Raw genomic sequence first — 17,157 nt, 5'->3', positions numbered from 1 at the left:
CGTCACCGACAGGCGTGGAAAAACTCACGCATGCGCACGAGGGTTCAAGCATGTCTGACGTAAAAACATATGAATGAAATCCATATAGTTTTAGAAAAAAATAAAAAGGACCTATACTTTACGGACAGCCCTCGTACACTAATTTCTGCACCAGTTTATTATGATTTTAAAAATTGAATCAAAAATAGATACAGCTACATTTTTATTGAATTCCATTGAGTTAATTTTACACGTTCTTTTTCATGAATCTTGATGGAAATATTTTCTCTGAGAGGACATTATTCACAATGAATAACAATATCAATAAGTGACGCACCCACAAAGGGGTGCCGAAAAGGGGAGAAAAATTGAGAAGGATTCTAGGAGCCCACGATTGACAGGGGTCCATAGAGGCCTCTAATACAATTATAATACTGACAAAATAATATGGGGGTGGCCCAGTAAGATTTCCTTTTATGGGGCCCAAAATCCCTGACGGTGCCCCTGCACCCACCTGCACATTTAATACACCCAATATGCTACACAGTATATTTTTGGACAGAAGACGTACAGTATATGTTGGTTCTTACCAAAGATAATATATGTGTAATCTGCTTTGGTTTTAAAATGTGGTTTTCTGTCTTTTTGCCACTGGTTTCCTTTCAAAAAACACAAAATCTTACCTAATTTGTCAAATTTCTACTCAAAATAATTTAAACTTCATATGAAATAGTGCAGCGGCAAAGTGAAGAAATCTTTCAAATTGTGATGCAAGCATCTAATTTGGCACAAATACACCTTAGACATTACCGTTTTGAAAAGGTAGGGTGGCCACTTGAATTTTCAATAGGCAGACAGTTATTACACAGGATTTACACAGGGGTCAAAATGAAAAGATGCTCCAGTCATATTGAAATCTATACCACATTATTTGCCTAATCACAGAGATTCCAAAAAGGTATAGTTTGGACTATCTGTGACTGAATGTTATGGAGTTATGAGGTAAAAACAGCAAGACTGGTGATAAAGGTCAATTTCAGTTTGTACAGGGTTGCTCTAATTTTGGAAAACATTAATGTAAATTATTGGTTGAGTTAATAGGGTTTTAAAAAGGAATAGTTTGCATCATGTGTCATGCTTAGTTGTCATGTTACGGGTTTCTCTTACATATGTCACATGTCATAGAATCCAATGGGTGTTGACATTGTTTGACCTTTACTTTGCAGACCAAGCATGCAACACAGTCAAAACTATTCCATTTATTAATCCTATTAGTTCAACCAATAATTTGCATCATTTTTTACCAAAATTGGAGCAACTTTATTTTTTTAACCTCTGTACAAATTGAAATGGAGCTTTCTCACCATTTGTATTATTTTTTGCCTCATAACGCTATAGAATTCAGTCATAGATAGTCCAAAGTATACCTTTGTTAAATCTTTATGATCAGACAAATAATATGGAATACCTTTCAATATGATGTATTTTTAAATTTTGACCCCTGTCTAATTCTTCAGTTGACCCCGACTTGGCCACCTATTGAAAAATCAAGTGGGCACTCTGCTTTTTCGAAAGAGAATTTGTGCCAAATTTGGTGCTTGCATCACCATTTGAAGGATTCCTCTGTAAATATTCTCTTATCTGCTGCACTAAAACGCAGGTGAAACGTGTGCACAGTATTTTGATTTCAAAAAGTGGTGGTGATAATTTGTGTAGAATCCTTCATCATTTTATTTTGTTGAAAGCTAATACAACTTCCTGTTGTTTTATCACTCCCAAACCGGACTCATTTACAAATGGGGAGCACGGTAACCTCATGGAGTGCGAGATGTGTATTCTTTGAACAAACATGGCTTCCTTTTATGACCTCCTGGTGACTTCATACCACCACTCACGCCAGTCAATCACAAATATTTTTGCAGAACATTAGAAACTTTAGATCATCTCTCTTGCCCTATGGGTTGTGGAGCAAATATCAGGAAATAGGTTTTTTACCTCTGCCAAGGAGGTTATGTTTTCGGCCGCATCCGTTTGTTTGTTGGTTGGTTGGTTTGTTAGCAGAATTACTCAAAAAATCCTCAACGGATTTGAATGAAATTTTTACCAGGGGTGTATCTTGGCCTAACTTAGAGGTCATTAAATTTTGGTAATGAGCCAGAACACGATCCAGATCCAGTAATTTTTTAAGGATTCTTTAAGGATTGTCATTGCAGGATAGGGCCAATTTCAACATTTTTGCATCTAACTTCATGAAGATGGGTCACAAAGGCTGAACAAAAATTAAGTTACGACACAACAATGATTTAGCATTTGTTTCTCCTCATTGAATAAACTTGTTATTAGAAAATAAAAAACTTGTGTAGTTCATGCAGTTTCTCTTTATAAATACATTTGCTGAAGATCTAAGGGTTTAACCCTCTGGGGCTGATGCCGTTGTATACGACGGCTGAGACCAAGCTTTACTAAATTATAAATAACTTTTTAATGATATGAGATAGAAACGTACTTTTATTTTTTTTTTTTTTTGCTGAAAAGTTAACTCCGCAGACTTTCGAGCCACCATCCACCATCTTTGTACTCCTCATAGAAGCTGTGTGATGACGAGCAATGTGAGTGTCCAATCGGAATTTGTTCACTGTCACATGGCTTTCCAAAATCCAATCGTAGGGCAGATTCACCTCACGTGACACACCAAAGATCGTTTTTAGGAATGATATGTTACTAGTTTATTATAGTTTGCTCTGTGTTTTGAATAAATGTGTGTGGAAAATTTTTCCGCTATACTTTTTCCTTTCTTATTTCTAATTGTAAACCTTTATTACACTTATAAAACACAACTATAGCATATATATTTTGAAAGCACAGGTTGTCCTGAAAAAAGAGACATAAAACTTGATTGTGGGATGCAGGGAGAGCTGTTAACAGCAATAATAAAACATTTATGCCAGGCGAGTGAACTGTCCAAAAAATGCCCTCTGCTATTCCATGTGATGTCAGCGATCCTATGGCCTTGGTGGAGGTTTGCGCTCTCCGAGTGCTTCTAGTTGCATCATGTTTTTGTTGGCCTTTGTCCGATGCTCCTCCAAAATTAATCATCTCGAGATATCTGAACAATATTTTGTGAAAATCCATCCAGCTGTTTTTAGTTACACACACACACACACACACACACACACACACACACACACACACACACACACACACACACACACACACACACACACACACACACACACACACACACACACACACACACACACACACACACACACACACAGGGTAACAAGATACACTGTAAAAAGACAAGCTCTTACCAAGTGTTTTTGTCTAATTTCTCCTCAAAATATCTACTTCTACTTAATATAAGAAGCAGTCACTTAAGTAAAACTTCAGAAGGATATAAGGACTTGTTTTTAGAAAATATGTCTTCAAAATCTTATTAAAATAAAGTATCTTGGAAACATCTTGTTTTGAGTCATACCAGAGATGAAGCAGGATTTTTTTTTTTGACACACTATAAGATTTTTAAGATTCTGTTTCCTGTCTTTGTAAAAGATGTAACACTTACTAATGTGAGCATAATAAAGCTCAAACTTTCAAGACCTTATTTCAGTAAATTTTATCAAGCGACTTTTCACTTGTTCCTGATTCTATTTATTTATTTGCTTGTAACATGCAAAATATTAATGATAATAATAATAAGAAGACGACTGGCATTCTGTCCAGGGTCTACCCTGCCTTGTGCCATGTGACTGCTGGGATAGGCTCCACCCCCCTGTAACCCTTAATTGGAATAAGCAGGTATAGAACTGGATGGATGGATAATAATAATAACAATAATAATATTTGTAATAATAATAATAATCTGCTTTTTCTTTTGGAGTCGGACCTAAAATATGTTAGTTTTTTGAGTAATTTGGGAAGCACACACACACACACACATCCAGGTGACCTCACAGTGCAAACCGCAACTCGACAATCACCATCAACTCATTTGAAATACTGCATGTACACACTTCTTGAATGAAAACATTGCTGATTTAGTTAAACTACATAACTGAATCTCATTCTGTTGATGAAGGGATGTAACCAGCATGTTGGTCTTCCTCCCTCAGCTGTTTGTGGCATCCGTGTTGCTGGAGCCGGAGCTCGGTTTGACTCCCATGCCGTCCCCGGCCCACCACAGCTACGGCGCCATGGCCAGGTCGCAGAGCTCCAGTCGCGGAGCAGCGGCGGAAGAGGAGTGCGAGGAAGGCCATGCTCAGACTCGTGAGACTGAGCTCCAAGATCCTTCTGACCTGTATGGTTCCAGCCCACTCATGGACAGCCCCGTGGGCTTCCAGTAACAGCAAAATACCCCCCCAGATACCGTCCACGCGTGCTTCACCTGGAGATTTACAGACTGATAAATACTGCAATGCTTTGTTTTCACCGCCAACCTCAGACTCCAATCTAGCTGCCAGTGGCGCTGAGACTATATCAGGCTTTTTGGGAAGGATTCAGAAGCTAATGAAGGACAGTCTCTTGCTTCCAGGATCTCAGTGACAACTCGAGGGGCTGAATAGATGTACAGATCATTCGGGTTTGTGCGTCGTGACAGGGACACCGTGTTCTAATATGGCGTCGTCTGTGTGCGAGAAGTGGTTGAATGTGGCAGAGATCCCCCGTCCATGTGTGCCGCCTGGAGCCGAGCGGTGGCAAAAGTTCCCAGAGGAGTGGGTGGTGTGAGCAGGCCTGCCCCGGCAGACTGATGGCGCGGCCCGGTGAGGGTGATATCTGTCAGGGAAGGCTGAGGGTGAGGGCAGCGACTTGTGAAGCCATCTGCAGTGAGAGAGCAGACAGACAGAGGGCCGAGTGCAGCTCAGAGACGACGTGCTGTAATATGTATAGATATTCCACAGAGGCTTAACCGTACCTGAAACTCAGTGTCATTATCAATCCCAGGTCGCTGTACTTGCTGCAGTTTTTTCTTCAGAGCATGAGCTTTGGGGAGATCGGTCGAGGATTTACAGAGAGGTTGCTTTATTGTGCTATTTTTACTGTGACACATACAGTGGATCTGGAAATTATTCACAGCGCTTCACTTTTTCCACCTTTTATGTTACAGCCTTATTCCAAAATGGATGGAATTATTTTATTTTCTTCAAAATTCTACACACAATACCCTATAATGACATTGTGAATGGGGGGGGGGTATATATTTTTGCAAATTTATTAAAAAAACTAAGTAATCCACATGTACATACGTTTCACAGCCTTTGCCATGAAGCTCAGAAAACAGGCACATCCTGTTTCCACTCATCATCCTTAAGATGTTTCTACAACTTAATTGGAGTCCACCTGGGGTAATGTCAGTCGATTGGACATGATGTGGAAAGACACACACCTGTCTGCATATAAGTACCCACAGTTGACAGGACATGAAAATTCAGTAAGGTATATCTTCTATTATACATTCCAAATTTAAGGGGAACTCTACTAGTGTTTACTAAGGTACACCTAAATATCTTAAAGAGAAAAAAAGAGAATAGAGCCACTTAGGTGCCTGGTCTTGAGAACCAGGGATGGTAGGTTGAAAAGCTTTTTTATCCCATGGGAACTCTCCCTACCCACCTATGTGGGTAGGGAGAGTCATGTCAGAGCACAAACCAAGCATGAAGTCAAAGGAATTGTCTGTAGACCTCGGAGACAACCTTCCAGAAGAACCTTCCAGATGGATGCAGTGATCCACCAATCAGGCCTGTATGGTAGAGTGGCCAGATGGAAGCCACTCCTTAGTATAAAGCACATGGCGGCCCACCTGGAGTTTGCCAAACTCCAGGTGGCAAACTTTCAGATCATGAGAAACAAAATTCTCTGGTCTGATGAGACAAAGATTGAGCACTTTGGTGTGAATGCCAGGTGTCATGTTTGGAGGAAATCAAGCACCATCCCTACAGTGAAGCATGGTGGTGGCAGCATCAGGCTGTGGGGATGTTTTTCAGCAGCAGGGACTGGGAGACTAGTCAGGATTGAGGGAAAGATGTATGGAGCAATGTACAGAGACATCCTGGATGAAAACCTGCTCCAGAGCACACTTGACCTCAGACTGGGGCAACAATTCATCTTTCAGCAGGACCATGTCCCTAAGAACACAGCCAAGATATCAAAGTAGTGGCTTCAAGACAACTCTCTGAATGTCCTTGAGTGGCCCAGCCAGAGCCCAGACCTGAATCTGATTGAACACCTCTGGAGAGATCTGAAAATGTCTGTGCACCGACGCTCCCCATCCAACCTGATGGAGCTTGAGCTGCAAAGAGGAATGGGCAAAACTGCCCAAAGATAGGTGCACCAAGCTTGTGGTATCATATTCAAGTAGACTTGAGGCTGTAAAAAGGCTGCCAAAAGTACATCAACAAAGTATTGAGCAAAGGGTGTGAAAACTTTTTTCATGTTGTCATTATGGGGTGTTGTGAGTAGAATCTTGAGGGAAAAAATTTATTTACTCCATTTTGGAACAAGGCTGTAACATAACAAAATGTGGAAAAGGTGAAGTGCTGTGAATACTTTCCGGGTGTACGGTAATTTATTTTCTAAATATATATAAATTTGACTATATCATGTAAAATTATTTTTTGTGTTGGAATTGCAAAATATTGAATGTGCACATTAAAACTGGAATCAGCTGTATTGAAAAGTTATGTCATATGTTTTGTCATATGACATTTAATTTTTATTATTTGTCAAGACATTATATATATTTGCTCAAAGTAATTTATTAGAAATGAATTTAGTCTGGACAAAGAGTCAGATCTTCTGTCGAAGTTGGTTTATTCGTTGATTTGATTGAAAACTAATCACTGACCCAAAATTGACTAACTATGCTAAATTTTACATGGTGTTGAAGAAGGTACATTTTGAGGCATAAACAAATAATCTCATAAAAATAATACTTTCATGCAGGATTTTTTTATTTTCTTTAACTGTAGAGACAACTGTCGAAAAAGGTCTGAACGCTCACATTTCCAAAAAAAAAAAAAAAAATGCAGGGGCATGTGAATGCATCCTCTTGCCCCGCCCACTGCCACTGTGATGCAGCAAGTTGAGCTCATCCATGGTGCGTCAAACACACAGATTTAAGGGAAAGCAAATTCCTGCAAGGAAAAACAACACTGAAATGTAAAGTAAATTAAAACATGTTTAGCTGTAAAAATTAAAGGGGTCATGTTGTGCTCATTTTTTTAAATCTACAAGCAAAAATGATCTGAAATAGCTTGTTTTACACATGCAATCTGTGGGAGAGAGACAGTATTGTTCAATCTCCTCCTTCTTTTGGAGAGGGGAGTGATCTGCACCATCTATATTTAAAGTAACAGAAGTGGTTAATTTCTTTGAGTTTTTTTTTAAGAGGCATTGTGCATTGCCTCACTGTGAAATTTCTCACAACGAACGAAATCTACTACTATAAGCAACAGGTTAGCTGTCGTCATGCCCCAAGGTTCTTGAAATGGAACAATATCTCCAATCGGTGGACATTTACCATTAATGCAGGTACAACAGAATGTTGGCAAGAGCTCTAGTAGTGTATGCTATGACTCCTAAGTTATTTATTATGGAAAAATATCGAATTTTGAATGGTTACATCTTCTGAATTTTGAACATTTGCTGTAGTATATCAAAGTAGATGTGAATATCTGGTGTTTGGCGACTATTAGGTGACACATCAGGCTTTCTGCTGCAATTTGATTGGCATTTTGTAATAATTTGATGTACAAATCAAGCTATTAATTTCCAAATCAACAATCAAGAAATGGAAATAATGGAAATAATTTTTAGTTCCTGCCCTCATTAAAAAAACAACAACAAACAAATCAGTAAATTTGAAATGTGTAATGAGCTCTCGTTTGAGACACGCAGCTGCATGTTGGCTGTGTTTTGCATTAATACCCTTCAATGACTACGCCTACTATGTCCAAATGAATTTGATTTGAGGCTGCTGTTTTGTTTTTGAGCAGTTGTGGAGTGAGTGATCCCTTAGTTTCAATATAAATTTACAGACCATGTTGCTGGTTCGGCTTTCATCTCTTCCATGCCGAACGTCAGTTGTATTTTGCTGTCGTGTCTCTCGTTGTGCCTTAAAGAAACTCGCCCTTTTGTGTGACAATCCAGCATGGCCTGAAATATGCTGCATGGACTCAACACCAAGCAATGAGGGAACAAGCCTTCAAAAGCAGAGCAAACACTTGGATGAGCAACCACAAATCCAGTATTTTTTCATTTTTGATTCTTGGTGCATTGTGTTGGAATGCAGACGAGCGGCGAACACATCTGACCCTCCAAAAAAGTTTTCTATCATGCTAGATGTTTCTTCCATTCAGTCTTTCAGCATTTTTGCTCATACAGATTAAATTAACTCTGCAGTGAGTAGATATGGTCCCTCTTCAAAGTGTTAAATAGTGGTCGATACATATGGATTTTCCAAGGACCGATGGTGAGCTGATTTTGATTTATAAATGTAACCTTTATTTAACCAGGTTTAGTCCCATTGAGTTTGAGATCTCTTTTACAAGGAAGACCTGGACAATTTTTTTTTTTAAGTTTCCAATTCCCCTGTTTTGTACATATAATGTAATATATATATATATACATACACACAATTGTGACTGTTTCAAAACACCCACAACTGTTTGGAGTCTGTATGTAACTTGGCACAAGGAGGAGCCCTAGCCTTATTCCACACAAGCCACACTGGCAAGTACAGATTTTTTTTATTTTTATTTCTTTTGGGGGGGGGGGGGGGGGCTGTTCATGACATAATCACAGACATCAACCCCAGCTGATTATCCCAAAATCCATTTAATCAGGTTGATTAATCATATGGTTGATCAACCACTAATTTGAATTCTTCATCGTCACGATGTTTAAACAAAAACTTTAATCCAGACTACGATAGTGATGATTTAACACTGGAGTTGGACAATATGAACACGCTGCAGAGTCAATATAACTCTGCAATGTTTACTACACTGTGGACTATATAAAAAAATGGATTTGATTTTTCAGTGCTGTTTCTTTGTGATTTTAATTTCAATCAATTTACATCACTTTTCCATCAGATCAGAACCACTTTGCAGACTGAATATGAATTTGTGCAGCTGTAAATGTGACAGAGTACAAAACGTGTCAGGCAGCATGGGCGGTGTTACGACTTTAATTCATGGTGTGTTCTCTCGGGGAGAGTTAATTATGGTTTCATGGTGTAGCGTCACTTGTGATGTGACTGTGATATGCATATTTTTTTATTGTTTGATGTCCCGACCACTGTTTTAGTACTGTGACAAATCTGAAACTTGTAAAATATTATTTCAATATGTTTTTTTTTTCCTGTTTTGTGTAGCGCACTTGTACATGCATTGATTTCAGTGTTTGACATCTGAATATGGCAATATAGCAAATTCACAGCTTTCTTTGTGCTATCCCCGTTGTAGCAGTCATTTTATTTTATTTATTTGTGGTTATAAAAATTACTTTCCTGCTTCTGGAAATCTTGTTGCTTTGTAATTACCGTTAAACAGCACTACACAGCTGCAGCCCTCTGGTGAAATCAAGCTGCTTCATGCTCAGCGACGCTGCGTCTCCCTCGCTCGGTGCCTTTGCTTCAGTCTTAACCAATTTTTTATTTTCAGCTGGAATGAAACGCTGAAGTTTCACTGAGGGTTTTAAACCGCAGAAGCAAATTAGCAATGTAACAGCGAAATGAAAGCAAAATAGACACTGAACGCAACCTGATCTGTCATCACTCTGCCGTGCCCTTTGACCTGGTCACTAAAACAGCCGATGTGACGCTGGTCTGTGCCTAGCAAAACATTTGACTTCTGCAGTAAACAAAGAATCAGAGCCTTGGTTATCTGGTATATGCAAAAATATTGCACCTATTTGGTTCAGGACATCTGTAAATTTTGTTTTCTGTTGCAGCAAATCCATTTGAGTCATTTCACATAAACTAAATATTGTGTTTAATCAGATAAAAAGAATTAGAATCTGAAGTGTTCATTTGATGTTTCGCAGTTGTGAAACTCATGCCGTCTTGCGATCTGACTCACGTGAGAGATCAGTTTCAGCAGAGTTCAAGTTCAGGGCACACCTCGTGATGTATAGACACCTTCTCTAGATAACCCTCTCAACTTGCCCATGAACTCTCTGAATCAGCGCCATCCACGTCCTCGCTTTGCCATTGTTTACATGTGCTGTGAGACGCCGGAATTCTGCTGGTGCCACGGCGCAGGGGGCCTCCAAGGGGATTATGGTGGTTTGTGTGTCGATATAGATCATTCGTACCATTTGCCATTTACCGTGCAATTTTGGTTCTACTTAGTGTGCAATTTTGCTTCTATTTAGTGTGCAATTTTGGTTCCATTTACTGTGCAATTTTTGTGTATTTAGTGTGCAATTTTGGTTCCATTTACCGTGTCATTTTGGTTCTATTTACCATGCAATTTTGGTTCCATTTACCGTGCAATTTTGGTTCTATTTACTGTGCAATTTTGGTTCTATTTAATGTGCAATTTTGGTTCCATTTACCATGTCATTTAGTGTGCAATTTTGGTTCCATTTACCATGCAATTTTGGTTCCATTTAGTGTGCAATTTTGGTTCCATTCACTATGCAATTTTGGTTCCAATTACCTATACATTTTGTACTATTGCACGCTGCGACCACCGCACGCTCACGCCATGGTGCTCATCTTAAAAACAAACATGGTGGGGATTGAACAAGCTCATTGTTCTAACACACACACACACACAAAAACAAATCCACTATGCCGCAAGTCATCTGGAGACATTTGCAGTATTTGTTGGGACGTTTCCAGCTGAACTAGAACCGTTGTCAGATGAAGAGCTCGACAAATTTCTGTTGCAGTTTTTCGCTGGACTGAGGAAAGCAGATCTGAATCATTTCACCAGTGCACTCAAACATTTATGTGGATCGGGAGGTCTGGGCCATACAAGAAGCGAATGTGTGTTGCTGACCTGTCGAATTGAATTTTGTGTGTGTGTGTGTCTCCAGGGCTGATGCTGGGGGACAGATTGTGTTTGCTCGGTCTCTGGCAGCCTCAGGAGTTTTCTTGTCATACTGTAAGTGCTGTGATCTGAAATTTAAATGAACTCTGTTCAGACCACTTAACTCGTGCTGTGAACTCCTCATGCTCAAGAGGCGGTGAGTCAGACTCCGAGTGTGCATATGTGCTGTTAGGAAATGTGAAATATGTTTCACTCACTGCGACTGTGTCCGACTGGTTCGAGGAATTCTTGGGATTCTCTAGATCCACCAAAGATAAACAACATTGTTGTTTATCAGAGCTGGTGAGAACGACGGAAAGCCAAACCAGCCTCACATAGTACAGATCTTACTGGCTCCTGCAGCCACCTAAGGGAGTGTTTGGCAATCCTCTTCAAGCAAATTAATGTAGGTTTTGTTTGTTGTTTTAATGTCTTGCAGTTATACTTATGTCTGTTGGTGGACACATTCTGGTGACACTTGATACTTACACCATAGGCATTCCCTGGGGACTAGCTGGGCTGATGATATTCTGGGATTGTTTGGTTCATATTTTTGCATATTAATGAAGATGAAGTGACTTCTCTTCTGAACACAGGAAATCATTAATAGTGCATAGTGCACCCTTGATACTTATAGGTACCCACTGGGGGTAGCTGAGCTGAGTAGCCTTTTGTGTATTTGGTGCATATATTTGCATATTAAGATAATATTTTAAAAAGATTGCAAGCACTGAATTTTTAATCAGAATTCCAGATTCCCTCAAATTTGGTGGAAGATTCTACAAATTTAAGTGCCTTTTAGATCAGATTAGATAGAACTTTATTAATCCTTTGGGAAGACTTCCTCAGGGAAACTGAGGTTCCAGCAGCATTGTATAGCAGCACACGGGGTATGAAGCACAGAGTATCAAAAGTGAAAGTAAAAAAACAATTTGCAAATATAAATACACAACTATACGAGGGGATGTCAAAAAGTTTTGAGTCTCGCACATTTTTTCCCAGTCGGATATTACAAAGCATCACACCTGATCTACATCAATGCCTTAGCTACTTATTTCATGTAGGATCATATTGCTCACTCCACTTGTTGAGTCATAACACTGCGTGGAATAGACATACCCTCCAGTGTCAGTCCTGGCATTCTGCTTCTCCAGGACAATGCACCAGTCCACACCAATCGGGTTGCCATGGACGCTGTGCACGAGTGTAGCTATGAACTTCTTCCTCACCCACCCTATTCTCCAGACCTAGCCCCTAGTGACGTCCACCTCTTTCCCAGGCTCAAAAAATACCTTCAGGGCCAGAGATTTAAGGATGACGATGAGCTGGCTGCTGCAGCAGAGGGCTGGTTAGGGGACCAAGATGTTGAGTTCTACTGATTGGGTATCAGTGACTGGCACACTAGATGGAACAAGTGCATGGAGTTGGAAGGGGACTATGTTGAAAAATAAAACATGATAAATCCAAATATCTTGCTCTTTCTGTTTGAGGTTCAAAACTTTTTGATATCCCCTCATAAATACCAGAAATAATGCTCGCTAGTGGTTTACTGGCTACTACTGTTCCTCTCCTTCCCGTTCTCTGTCTTCCTGTTACTCCTCCTCCCCAGCTTTTGTCTGAAGTGTTTCTCTGTGTACTTTGTGTTTTATGAAGTGCTTCTTTATGATTGTTGCTGCTTTATGCCAGTTGCCCTTAAAATCGAAGAAAGAAAAACTTTGTGCCATTTCACCCCTACGCGTTTGGTGAGTAGACTCTCAGTGACAGGTGAATTTCTCTGGGTGTCCCATCACGTTCCTTTTTCCTGACCACAGGCTTTGAATGGTAAATACCTCCTCCTGCTGAAAATGCACCGTCGGCCCCTTGTCACTCAGCTTCTGCATACAAATGCAGCTTAATTGTTGTGAAAGTGACGTGGCACGGACCCACAACAGGGGGCGTTAATGAACGGACAATGGATAAGCCAAAAGTAACAATTTAATGTTGTGAATCGCACAACAATGTACAGACAATAACAATATGGTGGACTGTCAATCATACACCAGGTGACGTGTGGGCAGGCTCGACAATAGAAGACGCCTGGAGAGAGAAGAGCTGGATCCCCACACAGCTTCCACCACCAACGGAGCTGAAGAACACCGGAGCCGCCAAGCCCTGCGCCCCAGGTGGCCGCTGTCTTCAGCAGTCAGACCCGGTACTGCTGGCAGAGAACAGAGACAGTCCAGATGAGTGTGAGTTCACACACTCAGTAATCCCACAGTCTGTATTAAGTAAAGGAGGGAAAACCTCCACCTCCAATCACACACACTCGTGCAGCTCCTGGTCAACCACTTATCTGAGTTGGGGTGTGAGGCGAAGCCGTGGCTGTCACACCAAACGCCAATCCTCCAGATAAGGAAACACTCCAGGAAAACGGCTGCAAATAGAAGTTCAGGTTAAACACACACAGTGTTAGTCAGCAGAGAAATTACCTGAATGGTAGTTGATTTCTCGGCGAGGAGGTGGAGTTGCAGTCCGGTCTTTGTAGTGGTGGTGATGGGTGACAGCTTGTGTTGATTGATGACAGCTGTCACCTCCAGCAAAGCCGACGCCCTCTCGTGCTTGAAGCCCGCACTTCAAGCAGGGCGCCATCTTGTGGTGGTGGGCCAGCAGTACCTCCTCTTCAGCGGCCCACACAACAGGACCCCCCCCCCGCCCGACCAGGCTTGTCCAGGTGCCGCCGGGTAGAAGTCGGCCAGGAGGGCCGGATCCAGAATGAAGCTCCTCTTCACCCAGGAGCGTTCTTCGGGTCCATACCCCTCCCAGTCCACCAAATACTGGAACCCCCGGCCCTTCCGATGGACGTCCAGGAGCCGGCGCACGGTCCATGCCGGCTCCCCGTCGATGATCCGGGCAGGAGGCGGCGCCGGTCCGGGGGTACAGAGGGGTGACACGTGGTGAGGTTTGATGTGGGACACATGGAAAACCGGGTGGATCTGCAGTGAAGCTGGCAGCTTCAGCTTCACTGCGGCTGGACTGAGGACCTTGAGGATAGGGAAAGGTCTGATGTATCTGTCCTTCAACTTTTGGGATTCCACTTGCAGGGGAATGTCCTTTGTAGAAAGCCAAACCTCCTGCCCAGGCTGGTACGCAGGGGCCGGGGCACGCCGGCGGTCTGCATGGTTCTTGGCCCTCGTCCGGGCTTTGAGCAGGGCAGAGCGGGCGGTACGCCACACCCGACGGCAACTTCTCAGATGGGCCTGGACCGAGGGCACCCCGACCTCTCCCTCCACTAGCGGGAACAATGGGGGCTGGTACCCCAAACACACTTCAAATGGGGAGAGGCCAGTGGCAGACGAGACTTGGCTGTTATGAGCGTACTCGATCCAGGCCAGATGGTCACTCCAGGCCGTCGGGTGCGCGGAGGTCACGCAACGGAGGGCCTGCTCCAGTTCCTGGTTTGTCCGCTCTGCCTGCCCGTTCGTCTGGGGGTGGTACCCAGACGAGAGACTGACGGTGGCCCCCAGTTCCCTACAGAAACTCCTCCAGACCTGGGAGGAGAACTGAGGACCACGATCCGAGACAATGTATGATGGAATCCCATGCAGACGCACGACGTGGTGGACCAGGAGGTCTGCAGTCTCCTGGGCCGTCGGGAGCTTCGGGAGGGCCACGAAGTGGGCCGCCTTGGAGAACCGGTCCACTATCGTTAAGATGGTGGTGTTTCCCTGGGACGGCGGGAGGCCCGTGACAAAGTCCAGGCCGTTATGAGACCAGTGGCGACGAGGCACTGGCAGAGGCTGGAGGAGGCCTTGGGCCTTGTGATGGTCAGCTTTGCCCCTGGCGCAGGTGGTGCAGGCCTGGACATACTCCCGGACGTCGGCTTCCATAGACGCCCACCAGAAGCGCTGCCGGACCACTGCCACGGTTCTTCGCACCCCTGGGTGACAGGAGAGCTTGGAACCGTGACAGAAGTCAAGGACCGCAGCCCTGGCCTCTGGTGGGACGTACAGTTTGTTCTTCGGACCGGTCCCCGGGTCCGGGCTCCGTGTCAGGGCCTCCCGGACGGTCTTCTCCACGTCCCAGGTAAGGGCGGCCACGACAGTGGACTCGGGGATGATGGTGTCAGGGGGGTCTGACAGCTCGGTCTTGACCTCCTCTTCGTGCACCCGGGACAGGGCATCAGATCGTTGGTTCTTTGTCCCGGGGCGGTAGGTGATCCGGAAGTCAAAACGCCCGAAGAACAGCGACCAGCGGGCTTGCCTGGGGTTCAGACGCTTCGCGGTCCGGATGTACTCCAGGTTCCGATGGTCCGTGAAAACTGTAAATGGTACCGATGCTCCCTCCAACAGGTGTCTCCACTCTTCAAGAGCCTCCTTCACCGCAAGAAGTTCCCGATTGCCGACGTCATAGTTCCGTTCAGCTGGGGTCAACCTGCGGGAAAAGTAGGCACATGGATGGAGAACCTTGTCGGACTCCCCGCTCTGGGATAGCACGGCTCCTATCCCTGAGTCAGAGGCATCCACTTCAACAACAAACTGGCGCTTGGGATCGGGCTGCACCAGAACCGGTGCAGTCGAGAACCGGCGTTTCAACTCCCTAAACGCGGCTTCGCACCGATCCGACCAGGTGAAGGGGACTTTTGTGGAGGTCAGGGCTGTCAGGGGGCTAACTACCTGACTGTAGCCCTTGATGAACCTCCAGTAGAAATTTGCAAAACCGAGGAACTGTTGTAGTTTCCTACGGTTCGTTGGTTGGGGCCAATCTCTCACCGCCGCAACCTTGGCCGGATCAGGGGCGACGGAGTTGGAAGAGATTATGAACCCCAAGAAGGACAAAGAAGTGCGGTGGAACTCACACTTCTCGCTCTTCACAAACAGCCGGTTCTCCAACAACCGCTGTAGGACCTGACGTACATGCTTAACATGGGTCTCAGGATCCGGAGAAAAAATGAGTATATCGTCTAGATATACGAAGACAAACCGATGCAGGAAGTCCCACAAGACGTCATTAACCAATGCTTGGAACGTCGCGGGCGCATTGGTGAGGCCGAACGGCATGACCAGGTACTCAAAGTGACCTAGCGGGGTGTTAAATGCCGTCTTCCACTCGTCTCCCTCCCGGATCCGAACCAGGTGATAAGCATTCCTAAGATCCAATTTCGTGAAAATTTGGGCTCCATGCAGGGGCGTGAACACTGAATCCAACAGAGGTAACGGGTATCGGTTTCGAACCGTGATCTCGTTCAGCCCTCTGTAATCAATGCATGGACGGAGTCCGCCGTCCTTCTTTCCCACAAAAAAGAAACCAGCACCCATCGGGGAGGTGGAGTTCCGGATCAACCCGGCAGCTAACGAGTCCCGGATGTAGGTCTCCATTGATTCGCGTTCCGGACGTGAGAGGTTGTACAGCCTGCTGGATGGGTACTCCGCGCCCGGTATCAAATCAATGGCACAATCATACGGACGGTGCGGGGGCAGCGTGAGTGCCAGATCCTTGCTGAAGACGTCAGCAAGGTCGTGGTACTCGGCTGGCACCGCCGCCAGATTGGGGGGGACTAAAACCTCCTCCTTAGCTGTCACACCGGGTGGAACCGAGGATCCTAAACACTCCCGGTGGCAGGTTTCGCTCCACTGAACCACAACCCCAGACGGCCAATCAATCCGGGGATTGTGTTTTAACACCCATGGAAAACCCAAAATCACTCGGGAGGTAGAAGGTGTTACATAAAACACAATCTCCTCCCTGTGATTCCCAGACACAACCAATGTCACTGGCTGAGTCTGGTGTGTGATTAGTGGAAGAAGGGTGCCATCTAGTGCCCGCACCGACAATGGTGACGGTAAGGCCACTAGAGGGAGCCCAACCTCCTTTGTCCATCTGCTATCCAGCAGATTCCCCTCCGACCCCGTGTCCACCAGTGCTGGGGCGTGAAGGGTTAAATCCTCTCTCAGGATCGTGACTGGGATTCGTGCAGATTTACGGGGTCTCCCCGCGTGGGTATTGTGACCCACCCTTAGCCCAGTCTCTAAGGACGAGTGCTGCTGTTTTGATCATTTGGGGCATTCTCTCTGTGTGCGCTCAGTAGAGCTGCAGAGAAAACACTCTCCACGGATCAGCCTCCTTTGTCTCTGATCTGATCGTTTTTTGGCCCTGCTCGTTT

The 17,157-nt window shown here is 44.1% G+C and overlaps 1 protein-coding gene across 1 annotated transcript in view; it reads left to right on the top strand.

Moving 5' to 3' along the window:
- LOC117532344 (calcium permeable stress-gated cation channel 1-like) overlaps positions 1 to 4,682 on the top strand; it is a 41,971-nt gene extending 37,289 nt beyond the window's left edge. The window contains 1 exon segment of the mRNA XM_034195661.1: positions 4,095 to 4,682. Coding sequence (XP_034051552.1) covers positions 4,095 to 4,325 — 231 coding nt within the window. The 3' untranslated portion in view covers positions 4,326 to 4,682.
- The last annotated feature ends 12,475 nt before the right edge of the window (positions 4,683 to 17,157 follow it).

Source organism: Thalassophryne amazonica, chromosome 19 (genome assembly GCF_902500255.1).
Source record: "Thalassophryne amazonica chromosome 19, fThaAma1.1, whole genome shotgun sequence".
Taxonomy (NCBI): Eukaryota; Metazoa; Chordata; class Actinopteri; order Batrachoidiformes; family Batrachoididae; genus Thalassophryne; species Thalassophryne amazonica.
This window is presented reverse-complemented; position numbering and strand designations above follow the sequence as displayed.